This window comes from Grus americana, chromosome 5, assembly GCF_028858705.1.
Source record: "Grus americana isolate bGruAme1 chromosome 5, bGruAme1.mat, whole genome shotgun sequence".
Lineage (NCBI taxonomy): Eukaryota > Metazoa > Chordata > Aves > Gruiformes > Gruidae > Grus > Grus americana.
The window spans coordinates 42,912,097-42,928,549 of record NC_072856.1 but is presented as its reverse complement, the minus strand read 5'-3'; the positions used below and the strand labels follow the sequence as shown (position 1 = coordinate 42,928,549).

General features: G+C 38.6%; 1 protein-coding gene across 9 annotated transcripts in view; it reads left to right on the top strand.

Moving 5' to 3' along the window:
- Window positions 1-16,453, top strand: part of RALGAPA1 (Ral GTPase activating protein catalytic subunit alpha 1) — a 138,770-nt gene that overhangs the window by 63,839 nt on the left and 58,478 nt on the right. For all 9 annotated transcript variants that reach the window (XM_054828255.1, XM_054828254.1, XM_054828253.1 and 6 more), the window contains 8 exons: window positions 506-699; window positions 825-923; window positions 1,033-1,188; window positions 2,677-2,805; window positions 3,794-3,919; window positions 4,696-4,754; window positions 10,439-10,547; window positions 15,998-16,108. In XM_054828255.1, the coding sequence (XP_054684230.1) occupies window positions 506-699; window positions 825-923; window positions 1,033-1,188; window positions 2,677-2,805; window positions 3,794-3,919; window positions 4,696-4,754; window positions 10,439-10,547; window positions 15,998-16,108 (983 nt within the window). The remainder of the gene's footprint in view (window positions 1-505; window positions 700-824; window positions 924-1,032; window positions 1,189-2,676; window positions 2,806-3,793; window positions 3,920-4,695; window positions 4,755-10,438; window positions 10,548-15,997; window positions 16,109-16,453) is intronic.

Genomic DNA, 16,453 nt, shown 5'->3' with positions numbered 1-16,453 from the left:
TAAAGAGCGGTAGCCAGAGACAAGTTTACTCTCACCTTTCTCTTCAATTTGCAATAAAACACATTCCTAGTAGATTCTAAGGAAAATTGTCTTTGTGTTTTATTGGAAAAAAAATGTAAAGTTGAATTGTAATTTTACCTGGAAGCAGGCAAGTGGAGTTCTGGAGATTCATTGACTCCAAAGAATGTAAGACAGCACTTAGAAAAGGAGTGGCCTTTACTAGGTCCGTCAGATCCGTATTAGGGCTGTAGTAGTGACCTTAAATGTTATTTATGGAAAGAATATAAGAAACAGGACAATTTTTCCTCTACAGAGTTTAATAATAGACATATAGTTAGACATATCCGGCATTGAGGTGGCTGAATGGGTAAGAAATACCTTACTCTGAAAGCCTGATCCCTTTTTTCCCCTTTGGTTTTAAGAAAACTATGTACGTAATAATTATATCAGAACTTTTCTTTCTCTGGAGAGGTAGGTCTCACTATACTTTTTTCTTCCCTTACAGAAACTAGTGAATTCCCCTCAGAATGTTGCAGCGTGATGGCTGGGGGAACGCTTACAGGATGGCATGCAGATGTTGCTACTGTGATGTGGAGGCGAATGCTGGGAATTTTGGGAGATGTCAACAGCATCATGGATCCAGAGATTCATGCCCAAGTTTTTGATTACCTGTGTGAACTGTGGCAAAATCTGGCCAAGGTAAAAGAACTGAACCTCTTCTCCAACCTGACCTGATAGGGCAGGATTTTCAGAAGGAAAAAGCCCACCGGCTTACATATTTACCTGAAATAGTTATCTTTTTGTTTTCTTTTTAATAATTGCAGATAAGAGACAATCTTGGTATTTCAACAGATAACCTAACTTCACCATCTCCACCAGTTTTAATTCCACCACTGAGAATTCTAACACCATGGCTGTTCAAGGTAAATTTGAGCATTAAGCAGTGAAACAGAAATAAAAGTTTATGTAGGTGTAAAAGAGTGCTTAATGTATTTTTTTTTATGAATAATAAATATTGTTCTAAAACTGTAGGCAACAATGCTGACTGATAAGTACAAACAAGGAAAGCTACATGCTTATAAACTCATTTGTAAGACAATGAAGCGAAGACAAGATGTTTCTCCAAACAGGGATTTTTTAACTCATTTCTACAATATAATGCACTGTGGACTTCTTCATGTTGATCAAGTAAGTTTAATTACAAAATTCAGGTTAATATAAACATTATAACTAAAAATGAAATTGTTTTATCAAAAATACTGAATGGATTTTCAGCTGAGTAATTTAACTTTGTCTTTGAAAATAGTTATGTGAATGATACTTTTTCTAAACTTTGATAAATGGCCCTCATGTTCTTGGTTGTAATCAGGAATGCTTTTTTTTTTGTAGTCCATTTCAAGCAAATATGAGGGCAGAAAAGGTACTCTTTCATTTTTTACTGATTGTATGTTACAGATTGAAGCATGCAAGAAAGAGAAGGAAGCAGATCTCTCTAAGGTCTACTGTTCTTCTTACTTGCTCCCTGACGCAACAGTGTAGCTGGTGGGAAAGTAAATTGTGCTCACTACTTTGGAGTAGTTTACTTCTACAGCAAGTATAGGAACCAGCAAACTGAGACATACTGAGTGTATCTAATCAGTGGGAGTAGGTCTTTTTCATAGATTTTAATATGAACAAGTCTGAAAGTATTGTATGGCTTAAACACTCTTTTTAAAGGCTTGCGTCAGAAGTGTGAAAAAGTTGGTTTTGTGAACTTTTTTGAGGACTAGTTAGAGGCATAGGGAGATCAAAGGTTCAAACAACCCTGTTTTCATTAGCTGGAAAAATAGAACTAATCCAAAATTATTCCACAGATGGCTATGGATAGGACAGATCTCCAGTTTCTGTCCTCTGACAACCAGTTTACGCTGCTTTTCTTGCTGGATTGCAAATCTTCCTGTAACATATTGCCATTTAGTTGGATATCACTACTATTGGAGAAGTATTCAAAGGAGGAAAAGGGTTATTTTTTTGTCTATCTGTGAACTTGGGATGGGTTTTTAATAATTCAAACATTTTATACTTTTTCCGATACTTTTGAAGAAATTGCATCATGTGCAGGAATTTTAAAAACTGCCTCACTAAGTCTGCAAGAACATAATATGCTGTGTTGAATAACTATATACCAGACATGTTATAAAACACTTTATTACCATTCTTTCTTTATATTTTGGTACCATGTGGATATATGTAAGAGGCTAATACCTATTTTAAAGTTATAGTCAGGTGATACTTGCTAGAGAGGATTAAGCATGCTGTTAAGAAGGTATAATAGCTGGTTATCTCACTGTATCTCTTTTGTACATATTTAAATGAATGGTTAATCATTTATAGAACTCTTAAAAGCTAAATGTAAATGAATATAAGATGTGACCTGGTACCGAGCTCATACAATAGTGTCCAAGGTTAAGTTGATCTATGAGGTATACCACAGTTTACTTAAATTAATGTGAGTATACTTAAGGAATTTACCTTTTTATGCTACTCTCTGCTCAGTAATGAGTGTCTTAATTGCCACAATGAATTTGCTTTCTTGTGCTTTTACTTTTGACCTTTGGTACATACCTGCTGATTTTTCATTCATTGTTCATCTTGTTGATACTCTTCTTTTCCATTTTTCCCTTTTCCTTCTGCAAGGATATTGTCAATACAATCATCAAGCACTGCTCACCTCAGTTCTTTTCACTTGGTTTGCCTGGTGCCACCATGCTTATTATGGATTTCATTGTAGCAGCAGGAAGAGTGGCTGCTTCTTCTTTCCTCAATGTAAGTATTCATCAGTTAATTCTCATTTATGTGCAAGTGGAAAGGATTTGAGAGAAAACTGAGCAGTGTGTTTCCTTGACTAGGGTGTTAACTTGACCCCAGAACAGTTAGCAAATACAGTTAGCAAATACAAATACTATGATTCTAGAACACTACGCATGCAAGCCCTCTCCAGAAAATATGTGAAGAATGCAAAAATTACTGTTGAAGCAAAGAATCTTCTTTTACTTCAGAGTTCTCGAAATAGTGACTGCCATTTATCTGTGCTTTAAAATGTTTTACAATAAATGTCCATTTTGACTGTACCTTCGTTTTAAAAGTATATTTATTCCTCCATATCTCTGCTACGCAACGACTTTGATGATCAGGCTCGAGAACTCAAGTCTTCTAGTGCTTGCACTATTTGGATGCATTTCTGATATTGCTACTCAGCCAACTTCAACTTTATATAGCAATACTGATACGATTACCTAGGTGCTGTTGGCCTTGCATGACTGTACTTTCTCAAAGCTCCTCAATACACCCTCCCAATTGTCTCTGAGTTTTGACTGTTTCTCACATCATTCCCCCTGTAACCATCTATGGAATCCAGCCTCCCTCAAGGTACTATCTGAAGCCTCTGTCAGCTTCTTACAGTTACCTGTCATGTCCAGCAATGTCTCGTGTCATGCCCAGTAGTTTTCCACATTCTGTTCAATTAGCTGAACCTAAGACCAAAGCCTAGTTAGCAGCTCAGTCATTTGTCTGTAGTCCTAACAATTCCTCTGCTTCCTTTTGACCATCGTGGAAAATGGGAGCACGGGGTGTTGCATGAGTAGCGATTCACGGGGCTGTGGTCTCGGTTTGCTCAGCTGTACAGAATTTGCAGAAGGAGAAAGGAAATATCTGTGTAGAGTTTCAGCCGTTGTTCTCTTTTAAGGCAGCTAGAAATATCAGCTTCCTGATTGCAATAAGAATATATATTTCTCCACACCTTTTTTTCTTTTAGGCACCAAGAGTTGAAGCACAAGTTCTTTTAGGATCTCTAGTCTGTTTTCCCAATTTATATCATGAACTACCAGCTCTTCACCCAAACATTCCTGACATAGCTGTGTCTCAGTTTACAGATGTTAAGGTAGGAATTTTAAGAATATTTGGATGGTATACAGCTACCAAGTATATGTTTAACATGGTGTTTTTCCAGGAAATACTAGCTAAACTTTTAAAATTCTAAGACTTTTCAGAAATAATTTCAAATAGATTGTAAGGCTCAAGATCCCATAAAATCTTTATACTACTAAACTTTATAATTGCTATTAACTTAATGAAGTGGGTTTGTATGTTTGTAAGAGGAAATTAGGTGTTATCTCACTGATGTGTTACCTCACCTTTTCAAGCCTACTCTTATTAGGGCTATTTGCAGGTCTCATAGATTTAATCAGCTGAGACGAGGAGATTGAGAGGTTCATAATTTATTGAGAATTCACAACTGGTGAACTCTTCCTGTGTTCCTAGGGGCTTTAGAAAACCTCTGTACGTCAGTATGTTCTTCTAGACAAAAAGCAAAGATTAATGGAGACCTTACCCTCTCTTATTATAACACAGAGTTGGGTAGTGTACTGAAACTCAGCAGAGCTCAGTTCGTGTGTTTAATTGTTGCATGTGTGTCAGGTTTGATTACTATGTCTAAGAAAGGCTCCCTGTAAGTTTCCAAACTGTTTCATTTCAGAGAGAGATGATGGCTTGGAAGCTGCTTTATAACTTACTCCCTTTTAAGGGCTGATTTTGAATTTCTTCTTCCTTATTTCTATTGTATAATGGCTGTTTACTTGTGCTTTTTTTTTTTTTCTTCTGATGCTTCGTGTGATGGAGTTATTGGTAAATCAGTGAATATTTTCCTCTTTATTTTAGGAGCTCATAATTAAAACTGTGTTAAGTTCAGCAAGAGAGGAGCCATCTGGTCCTGCACGGTAGGTCATACAAAAAGAGCTTCTAAATGAATAGATTATTTTCTTTATTATGCTGTTTTGAGGTGGATATATTAGAGACCTTAAAGTAAAAGTTTATATGTATTTTATTCATGGTTTTCTTCACCACTATCAAAACTGTGGTCCACCACGTGAATTTGAAATAGTCTGTAAGTAGAGATATTAAAAGAACAGGTATCTTCTGTCAGATCAAATGCTGGTCTAGCCCAGTATCCTTTCTCTGATAGTGGCTGATAGGAAAGGGTGTAAATATGGGTAAGAGTACAAGCTGTATGCTTTTCCAGCCTACCCTGGCATTCAGCTCAGGGATTTTCTGTACTAGAGAGGCATTTTTTACTTTGATTAAGGACAAGATTATTTATGAGGGAGGTACGGTTATTTTTTTATTAGACCACATGATTTAATTTGAAAAACAGAAATAATGCAAGATAAGTGAGCCCTTCTCCACAGTATGGAAAAGCAAAAGAAAATACTGAGCTAAGCTTTAAACTGGGAATGATTACTCTGATGCTTAAACCTAAGCATCTTCATCAAATAGAGAACTTCAGAGAGGATAGTTACCAGTTTTCTGTTTCTTAATTTGCTTAGGATTTTGTTCCTTCTTACCCATCCCCAGAGGCTTTCAATTATAGAGTCCTGCCTATGGGACTAGAACAGGAATCTGTAATGCCTACCAAGGAAGGGCACACTTGTGCGCCTTATGTATTTGGGTGAAGGGTTTATATATGCTCAACTAATACAGTGTTACTTAACAAATGCAAAATAGTAGAACTGCATGCCTGAAAAATGTTACTGGAAAGATCAGCTCATTGAACATTAAAATGTTTTGCTGGAAAACAAAGTCAAACAAAAAAACGCAAAAAAAAAAAGGCTGGGCAAAGTCAAACAAAAAAAGGAAGCCTACAGAGGGTGGAAGCAAGGGCAGGTAGCCTGGGAAAAATACAGAGAAACTGTCCGAGCAGCCAGGGAGCAGGTTAGGAAAGCCAAAGCCCTGATAGAAATTAGTCTGGCCAGGGATGTCAAGGACAACAAGAAAAGCTTCTATAGGTATGTTAGTGATAAAAGAAGGACAAGGGAAAATGTGGGTCCCCTCCAGAATGAAACAGGTGACCTGGTTACCCAGGATGTGGAGAAGGCTGAGGTACTCAACAACGTCTTTGCCTCAGTCTTCACTGGCAAATGCTTGAGTCACACTGCCCAGGTCACAGAAGGCAGGGACTGGGAGAATGCAGAACCGCCCACTGTAGGAGAAGATCAGGTCTGAGAATATCTAAGGAACCTGAAGCTGCACAGGTCCATGGGACCTGATGAGTTGCATCTGCGGGCCTTGAGGGAACTGGCGGATGAAGCGGCCAGGCCACTCGCCATCATATTTGAGAAGTCCCGGCAGTCCGGCGAAGTTCCTACCGACTGGAAGAGGGGGAACATAAGCCCCATTTTTAAGAAGGGTAAAAAGGAAGACCCAGGGACCTACAGGCCAGTCAGTCTCACCTCTGTGCCTGGCAACATTATGGAGCAGACCCTCCTGGAGACTGTGCTCAGGCACATGGAAAATAAGGAGGTGATTGGTGACAGCCAACACAGCTTTGCTAAGGGCAAATCGTGCCTGACAGACTTGGTGGCCTTCTATGATGGGGTGACAGCGTCGGTGGATAAGGGAAGGGCAGCTGACGTCATCTACCTGGACTTGTGCAAGGCATTTGACACTGTCCCACATGACATCCTTGTCTCTAAATTGGAGAGACATGGATTCGATAGATGGACCATGTGGTGGATAAGGAACTGGCTGGATGGTCACACTCAAAGAGTTGTGGCCAACGGCTCAACGTCCAAGTGGAGAATGGTGACAAGTGGTGTCCCTCAGGGGTCGGTACTGGGACCGGCAGCGTTCAACATCTTTGTCGGCGACATGGACAGTGGGATCGAGTGCACCCTCAGCAAGTTTGCCGACGACACCAAGCTGTGTGGTGTGGTCGACACGCTGGAGGGAAGGGATGCCATCCAGAGGGACCTTGGCAGGCTGGAGAGGTGGGCCCATGCAAACTGCATGAAGTTCAACAAGGCCAAGGGCAAGGTCCTGCACATGGGTCAGGGCAATCCCAAGCACAGCTATAGGCTGGGCGAGGAATGGATTGAAAGCAGCCCCGAGGAGAAGGACTTGCAGGTATTGATTGATGAGAAGTTCATCATGAGCCGGCAGTGTGCGCTTGCAGCCCAGAAAGCCAACCGTGTCCTGGGCTGCATCAAAAGAGGTGTGACTAGCAGGTCGAGGGAGGTGATCCTGCCCCTCTACTCTGCTCTTGGGAGACCCCACCCAGAGTACGGCATCCAGCTCTGGGGGTTCCAGTACAAGAGAGACATGGAGCTGTTGGAGCGAGTCCAGAGGAGGGCCACGAAGCTGATCAGAGGGCTGGAGCACCTCTCCTACGAGGACAGGCTGAGAGAGTTGGGATTGCTCAGCCTGGAGAAGAGAAGGCTCTGAGGAGACCTAATTGCAGCTTACCAGTACCTGAAGGGGGCCTACAGGAAAGCTGGAGAGGGACTGTTTATCAGGGAGTGTAGTGACAGGACCAGAGGTAATGGGTTTAATCTGAAGCAGGGTTGATTTAGATGAGATGTTAGAAAGAAATTCTTTACTGTGAGAGTGGTGAGGCACTGGAACAGGTTGCCCAGAGAGGCTGTGGATGCCCCATCCCTGGAAGTGTTTAAGACCCGGTTGGATGAGGCTTTGGGCAATGTGATCTAGTGGAGGGTGTCCCTGCCCGCAGTAGGGGGGTTGGAACTAGATGATCTTTACAGTCCCTTCCAACCCAAACCATTCTATGATTCTATGATTAAAACCAAGAGCAGTTTTTGTCAGCCCACTTACCTGTTCTTCACTTGAGCTGGTAATATCTCTTAGCACAGGGGAAGGAAGGAATGTTCTGAGATAATTTTCATTTCATTTTTAATGTTCTTTTGCAAAACTGAATTCTAAAAAGCATAACACTCTCCATTTTGTTTTTGAAAAAAGTGGTTTACATCCAGGTGGTTCAGATTATTAGTACTGATCCTGTGGCTTTGAAGCACACAGTGTTAGCATCTTCAGTTCTGGCAGTGTGGCTGGGAAGGGAACATCCTGCACGTCCCTATATCCTGTCTGGCTGTGAGGGTGTGTGTGTAGGAGCAGAGGCACATGTGCATGCCTGGCCTTTCAGAAAGCTGAAGTATGCTGCCCCCAAAATGCAAAGTTGGACCACTGTGTGTAATAACATTAAATGAAGATTGAAAAGGAGTAGATTCCCATTGTTTCTTTGGGTTACCTGTGTCCCTCTCCTCCTTTTGGGAGATGGAAGGGTATGTCTTCATTGTGGGGATAATGATGTTCCCACAACTCCTGAAGCTTGACGGCCTTACTCCTCAGTGGCAGTTTGTCCACTGTCTTGTTTGGTGATAACTTCTCTGATACCATCTGCTCACAGCAGTAGAGTTCACCTGGGTTACTATCAGAGGTCATATTTAGGATCCGCATTACAATTTTGCCACATCGGCTCAGCCACAAGTAGAGGCTTAATTGTCTTTGCAGTTTTCTAGGAGAGAAATTAGATTTCTTGGAACGTAGGTGCATAGCTTTGTATATCTAGCAAGTCTGAGTGCTGTTATTGTTACCCAAGCTATAAATTTCTATTCCTTCTCTCTTCCACAGAGGCTCAATGTTTTGTGTTTCATTACATGCTTGACCCAACCGAGTTTCAGGGAAGTCAGTTGTCTGAAATATGTTCTACTCTCAGATCTCCATCTATAAAGATTAATAACTGTATTAATCAAATATGTCTCCTGCTGCTGACAGTCTGAAAAAGAAGTGATAGGTTGATGAACTCAGTGTTCATCTTTTCTTCAGCTTGTGTTGTTAAGGCTGTGATTCTTTAATAACAACATTGTAGCCCCATAACCACACAGTTTTTCGGAGACTACTCTGAATAATGATAATGGAACCGATGTTCTTAGTAGAAACCTCACAGGCTCCTGGATATTTTGCACATCAGTATGCCATCAGATGCGGAATGGTTCTCAGTAGCATGAAGAAAATTTTAAATAGTAACACAGACTTAGAGCTATCTACTCTTCTGTATACTAAAGGTTTATTTTCTGAGTCAGCTTACACAAAATGACTCAGGACATTTATTGTTAAATCCATGCTATGTTCTTCTTTCCTTTTGTTCAAAAAGGATTGAAACACATACTATGGAAATAGCAGAAGTGTAGATTGCTCCCCCTCATCCGACACTGATGCGTATTTAAAACATTCCTGGCAGTTGCTTGCCTAAACAGTCCTGAAAATTTTCTCAAAGAAGAACTTTACAAAAATCTTAGACTGATTGTTCCAATATTTATCTATCTACAGTCAGGCTGGTTTTATGACCAGTATATAGGAGAAATCTTCTCTACTGGAAATTAAACTCCTCAGTGACTTACTGCACGTCAGAAGATTTCTGATCATTTCCTTCCTTAATTGTGGTCTAGACTCAGTATGCCCTTCAACTTTTCCTCCATATGCAGTATTTCCCAAAGTTGTTTATTATTTTTGTCACTTTTTTCCTAGACTCCCTCAAGCTTGTCTTTATTCTTAAATTATATTAATAAAAATGTAATGGAGGCAGTCTTGCAATTGAGATTTCAGTGACAATGTACAAAAGAGGGTGGTTCGACATCTTATTTACACTATATACGTAGAATTAATTCCAAGGTATATTTTTGCTACCTGTTAGCAGTTTCATGCTTCTGTGTAGCCTTAAAATCCTTTTTCTACAGCACTGGCTTCATAGTCACTTCTGTTTGTATTCTGGCATATGATTTTTCCTTCCCAGATGTAATGCTTTGCAGTTCTCATGACCAGCTTTCATCTTGTCAATTTTGGATTGCTCTCCAATTTTATCCAGAGGATTTTGAATTCTGAAATTGTTTCCAAAATATTTGCAGCCTATGTTCTTGAAGATATTTACTAATGATTCAGAGATTGCTTAAGCTAGCTCCTTAACGTTTCTAAACAAATTTCATCCATCTTTGCTGATTTGAACACATCTATCTAAAGACTCTTTACCTTTACACTTCTTTTCTATATCCTGATTTAAAATGAAGAAACAACAACAAAAGTATTTAATCACAATGTGTGCTATCTCTAGCATTCACTTACCCCTCCTCTATTCATCCTTGTTTATTGGCAATCTAAAAAAAAATGTGAATATCTATGCACGAATAACATTCCTCTCTTTTGTCTCTGTGTCTCAGAAGCTGTAAATAAGTATGAGAAAGCTCTCATATTGGGGAGAAGGAACCTCCCACCACAATTTTTACTTTGTCTTAAGAAACTGTATATGGAATTTCCCATACATTGATTTCAGGTAGTATTTTTAATCCAAAAAGCACATAGAGATACAAAAGGTTTTGATGTCTTGGATTTTTCAGTTGTTCAGAAGAGTGCTTCCTTTGTCCTTTCCTGTGCCTTTACCAGGGCACTTGGGATTTCTTGCTCATTTTTAAATAAGTTACAGCATTTTAAAGGTTTTTGTGTAGTTAATTTGAAATATTCAGGACATATTTGTTGGACTTTAGCAAGACATATCATAAAATCTGCACATTCTTGTGTCATGTTTCTCAACAACTTGTTCTCCAACATTGTTTTACAGATGTGTTGCTCTTTGCAGCCTTGGTATTTGGATCTGTGAGGAGCTAGTTCATGAATCACATCATCCTCAGATCAAGGAAGCATTGAATGTGATTTGTGTTTCTTTAAAGGTGAGAGACTAACACTTTTCCAATATATATTGCCATTACATGTAAAGATACTTTGCCTTTCGAAGTCATGATTGCATTTTAGCATCCTTACTTCACAGTCTCATTTTCAATCCTTACAAAAGACTGAATTCAGTTTAATTGGTGGATTTCTGAACTCTTTCAAAAGAGATGGTGAGGTAAGTCACATTCTTTCCTAATTGGCATCCTGGGTTCCTCAGCTCTGATTAATAGTACTCTTAAAGCCTCCATGGTACATTCTCCTGACACATTGCAAAAGGGGAAAGACCAGGGTAGAGAGGAAACTGGAAGGGATCCTGGTTTTGGGAACCATCTGCCATCATATGCAAAAAGTCTGTCCCAAGCCAAGTTGCTGCCTTGTATTCTTTGGCTACCAGACTGAGCAGAGCATCCAGTGTAAGAGGGGGACAGGAAAGAAAGTGGGAAGGTGACAAATTGCAAAGGCCAAGCAGAAGTTTCCCAAAGTTTCTCATGTGCTTGCTCACCTGCCCTCTTCTTGCCCCCACCAAGCAAATCCCATTATCCCCAAATCCACGCTACATTTTGTGCCTGTTCACTTCTGAGTTTGAGAGCCATTGGCATTATGCATTATTGCTTCTCTGCCCTGGCTAGATATTTAGACAGAGTTGTAGAGTACTTATGCCACATGCATGGAAGCACTGGAGGATGTTTGATTTCCTGTGGCAAAGTGCTTTCCTATGCTTATTCCAGGACGTGTCATTCAAGGCAGTACCTGTTAGAAAAAATCTGAATTCAAAGACAAGTCAAGAGTTGGCATCAAAGTTTATGTGAATAAACTACCTGTTGAAAGGGAATAATGAGAACTCTGATTTTGGTGAGAAATAAAGAGCACCTCGTTTTTATGGGTATCATTAAAATTTATTTCCCATTGCATGCTGCAACACTGGGTAATTTTACAGTTTTTCAGAGGGATTTAACTTTTCCTTTTTAATAGGTGTGGTGGGTTGGCCCCAGCTAGCAGCCAAACTCTCACCCAGCTGCTCACTCGCTCATCCACCCCCAGCAGGAGAAGGGAGAACAGGGGAAAAACAGCAGTGGGTCCCTGGCCCTTTCCCACGGAGGCCACCCCTGTAGCCCCCTGCTACCAAAACCTTCCCACCTACACCCAGTACAATGGTTCTGAAACTAATTTGTAAGATTTCTGGTAGTCGCCACGCAATTCTGTATAAACACCTTCACACTAAGTTCTTGAAATCTAAGATGATTTACTCTTTTGGTATTTGCTGTTTTAATTGAATCTGTTACACATAGCTAGTCTGTACAGTGAGTCTCACCTGCAAATGCAGCTTGCTCAGATACAGCTAGTTCATTGTGGTGCAATGCCTATGTAAGATGCTTCTGAATAGAAGAGATTTTCTGACATTTGTCTGCCTTTCCTTTTGTGAATGACAGTTTTCACTAGCCTCACTGGATTTCAACTCTGGTCATGAGATTTTTGTATTGGTGGTAGTATATCAACAGTATATTCCTTTCATCACCTCTGTTAAAAAGCTGCACTTTTTTGCTTTTTTCCTTAGTGAGTGTTTTTGTTTTCCTAGTTCTTGCAAATCTTTTTCATATTTGTTTATATTTTATGGAATAAATAAAAATATTAAATATATATATAAATATAAATATTATATTGTTAAATATAATAAATATTACAGAAAACATCTTATTTTCTAGCATTTTGCAAACTCACATGTTCATGAACAATATCTTCAACTTCTTAAATATTTCCCAATTTATTTTCAGAACCTTTCTACCTGCTTTTTGTTTACATCAAAATTCAATGAATAGTCTAATCTTTCTGTATATATACATTGATAAAAATTGGGGTGTACACCTGTTATACATGGCTTGTGTCAGATTTTGGGGACTAACTAGTCTTTTCAGCAATGGGAATCTGAAAAGTATCTTAGCAAATCAGCTGATCACATCCTGTGAAGCAGGATTTGAGTCTATGTCTAAAATGGGTAGCTGCAGGGCTTTTAGTATTAGACTTTAAATTGCAATTTCCTGTTTTGCAAAATCACATTCATCCTTTGCAGCTTCACTAATACTCTCTTCCAGGGTTTTCCCCTTGCTTTTTAATATCCCTTAACTAGTACATTTTATCAAGTTCCTGTGCAAGTTTGATATTAGGCAAATGATGTTGTTTTTATCTTACTTCTGCAATTTATCAAAGTTTGAGCTATTTTTAATCCAGACATTCACTGTGATTTCTCTCATTTTTCTTTGACGTATTTATTAAACCAATTATTTGTATCTCATTTATATTAAACATAAATTACTTCTTGAATGAGAAGACAAAGATCTTTATATTTCTGCTTTGCTTTGGCAAAAGTATCCAGAGCATGTTGGCTTTTCTCATGTTCTGAGCAGTGCTATACAGTCACAATCGAATTTAATCATGAAATGAAAAGTTCATAAATATATCATGGGAGAAACAAATCAGCTCTAATTTGTTACCTAAGCAATCTCCTGGCTTCCACGTAGTTGGAGGTTTGAACTCCCAGAATGGATTATTTTCTTATTTTCACGAGAAATGAATAGATAGGGAGCTATAGTCCTCATCCAACTTACTAAGTACAATTGAGCAAATAACATTGAGCAGAAATATTAGCAACAATTAGATGCCTGTTTCTGAAATACAGAAGCATATTCAGAACTGCAGTCCAGCAGCTCGCTGTGCATATAGCTAGCACTGCTCCCAGCAGTGTGGCGATACTGCTGTATCTGTGTTAACCGCTGCTGAAGTCTGAGCCATCCAGACCCCTGCATCTCCTGATTATATTATGCTCTTCTCCAAAATGCTGCAGGTACGTCACAAAACTGTCTTGTACAGGTTTAGTTGAATGAGTGCTAAACGTAGGTTATTTGCCAGTACGGACATGGTTAAATTACTAATGTAACATCCAGAAGCAATGGACCCTTGCAAAGATGAAGAGTGTGGTAAGACTACCCTTCCGAGAAAAGCCCTGAGAGTTAGGTACCAGGCAGAGTGCCAGTTCATTGAAAGTGGGGTTTTTTTTCCATTGAGTAACTTTTAAAAAATGATGTCCACAGTTACACTACTAAATATAAAATCATATAAAAGTAGTGAATTCTTATGCTTTATAACATACAGCATTTTCCAGAGATAGACAACAGTGAGTGAAATGGTTGTGGCATTGCACAGCTGCCTTCACGCCACCTCCGAAGGCTCTTGGAAAAGAAGTCAGAACAAAGCAGCTGACTGGAAGGCCATGAATTGTTTTGCCATCCAGCGTAAACCCAGCGTTGCTGCTTGGGTTTAGGAAAACGTCCTTCCAGGACAGACATCTCTAGGACTATCTGTTCTAAAGTGTCCCTGCATTCTTTTGAAATATGTTATATTGACCATGCCGGGACAGATTTCTGAAGTAGGTGAAGGGTTTGATCTGTTTGGGCCAATCCCTGTATTCTTGATCAAAACTTCCTACCCAGTGCCCTTCCCATGAATAAGACTTGAAAATTTGAGTGCACAAGCTTTGAACTTTATTCGTATTCATTACTTTATACCCTTCAGCCTCTCTGTTAAATTTATGTCTTCACTGACTTTTATACCCTTTGTTAAATTAAAAAAAAAAAAAAATTTAAAAAATTCTCTTCAACCAGATAACAGATAGAGGTTAAATAATTTGCATAAACCACTTTAAAGCCTCATGATCCTCTTTAAAAAAAAAAAAAAAGAAAAAAAAAGAAGAAAATGCTCCCTGTTTATATTATTATTATTCAAAGACTCTGATTATTCAAAGACTCTGAAAAGTCTCCAGGCATTTTTCTCAGGTAATTTTTTTCTTAAATTCAGTAATCTGGATATTCCTTTTTAAGCTGCTCTAGTTTGTCCACCCCTTTTGTCCTCTCCAGTGACTTTGGATTTTTTCTGCAAACTTGTAAGGATGTTTCCAGCAATCTGGATTTGATCTCAAATTCTGTAATCAAATTGTTATGCTTTCAATTTTATTTAATTTTTTTGGTTGTCAGTCGAGCTTGAACATTAGAATCTGTACCTTGCTTACTGTGCTTTTACAGTGTACTTTCACAGCATGGAGAGAGGCTGTCTTACAGGGGATAAAAAATAGCGGTATTCTCGTCATAAGCTCTAGGAAGACTTGCAGATGCAAGATGCCTGCCATGTTTTAGTTAAAAGCCGACCCCTGTGACAGCTTCACTGCTAAGTAAAGTGAGGTTAAAACATTTAAACTACTTTTTTATTCTTTTAATAATGCAGGAATTTTGATGTTGCTCATCCTCATTGGAGAAATAGAATAGGATTTTTCATTATTAAAGTGTGAATTACCTAATTGTTTTCTGAGTGATTTGGGATTCATTAGTATTATGGTTTGGAATACTTTTTTTCAGTAAAGACAGAATATTTTCTTGAATAAGAATGTATTTGAAATTCTTCCCATGGGGCTGTTGCATGTTATTTTTTTCTTCTGTGTGGTTTGTGCTGTCTTCCGAAGTCTGTAGTTTTGTTGTGCTAATAACCATTTTGCTCAGATTTGTCTTTAGCTCTGCTTTGTAGGATTTTCATGTCCTAGATGGAGAAAATTCACTTGGAAAATTCACTTTATGCTTGTTGCTTAATGTTTTATGGCAAGTGCAATGAAGGAAGAAGCCTCAATTATATGTCCTGTACATTAACAATTTAGGGAAATGTATCCCTATCTCTTCATTTCTTTGTTTTCTCACTTTGGGATAGACGCTGCCCTACACTCCTAAGCTGGGGACTAGCTGTACAAATGGATTCATTTTTGCCTTGACCAACACAGTAACTTAAACATTTTAGTAACTGCTGAAGGCAGGCTCCAGTGCAGCAATGTTCTCCTGCCTTTAAAAGATGACAGAGAAAAGAGGAATTAAGCACAGAAGCCAAGGTGCATTCATTTCCATTCAGACAAGTGCTGTACACAGCAGTCACTAACAAACAGAACTGCTGGTCTCACTATAAGTAATATGTCTTGCATTTTGGATACGCAGCTGTTCACCTGCCTTGGTTCTCAACAAACACCTCTGATTTCAGAATTGGATCCTTGCTTTTTTGCAGTGATGCGTTAATATTAATGTTCATTAAGGTAACAAAAGAATTTGTTCTTCCTGGCTCCATGATACCCTACTAACCAGTCTGCAGCTAGTTAGGAGACCCCGCTCCCCTTTCCCTCACTACGTGCAACTCCCTGGTTGTCTGTCCCAAACCTTTGATGTTAGTTGCTAACATTTGGTTATGACTATAAAATACTTCCTTTTAAACTTTGTAAAATTTAATTCTGTTTCTCCAATAAATAGGTACATAAGGAACTATTTGTATAAAACCATCACTGAAATTCTTGACCACTTTACCACCTAATGTACTCTTATGTGAAATCATGTAGTCATCGTTACTGTGCTGTGGTTTTTTTTTCTAGTTTCCAAATAAAACAGTAGCCCAAGTTGCCTGCAGTATGCTGAACATGCTGATACATTATGTACATAGACTTCAAGTGTATCAAGCTGATTCACCTTTAAGAATTATTCAGGTAAGTAACTTTTAAAAATTTGAAAATTTTAGTTCTTTTAAATGCAGCAGTAAAATCTATTTCCCTGAAATAAAAATACCAGAATATTGACAAGTATGTTTCACAAAACATTGAATTTGTATAAACATAATCTTACTGAACATTAACAGTAGGGATTCACATTACACTTACTTGCTGACTTCAATATTAACATGTAAAATGGCTATATCATGCTTATTTTTTTCTCAGATACAACTATGTCACTATTTACTTGAATAAATATGTTGCCAATAAAGTCTGATATTTTAAAAAATTAAATATCTTCAAATATCTTTAGTGAGAAAGTGATTACTTAAAATACGGCTC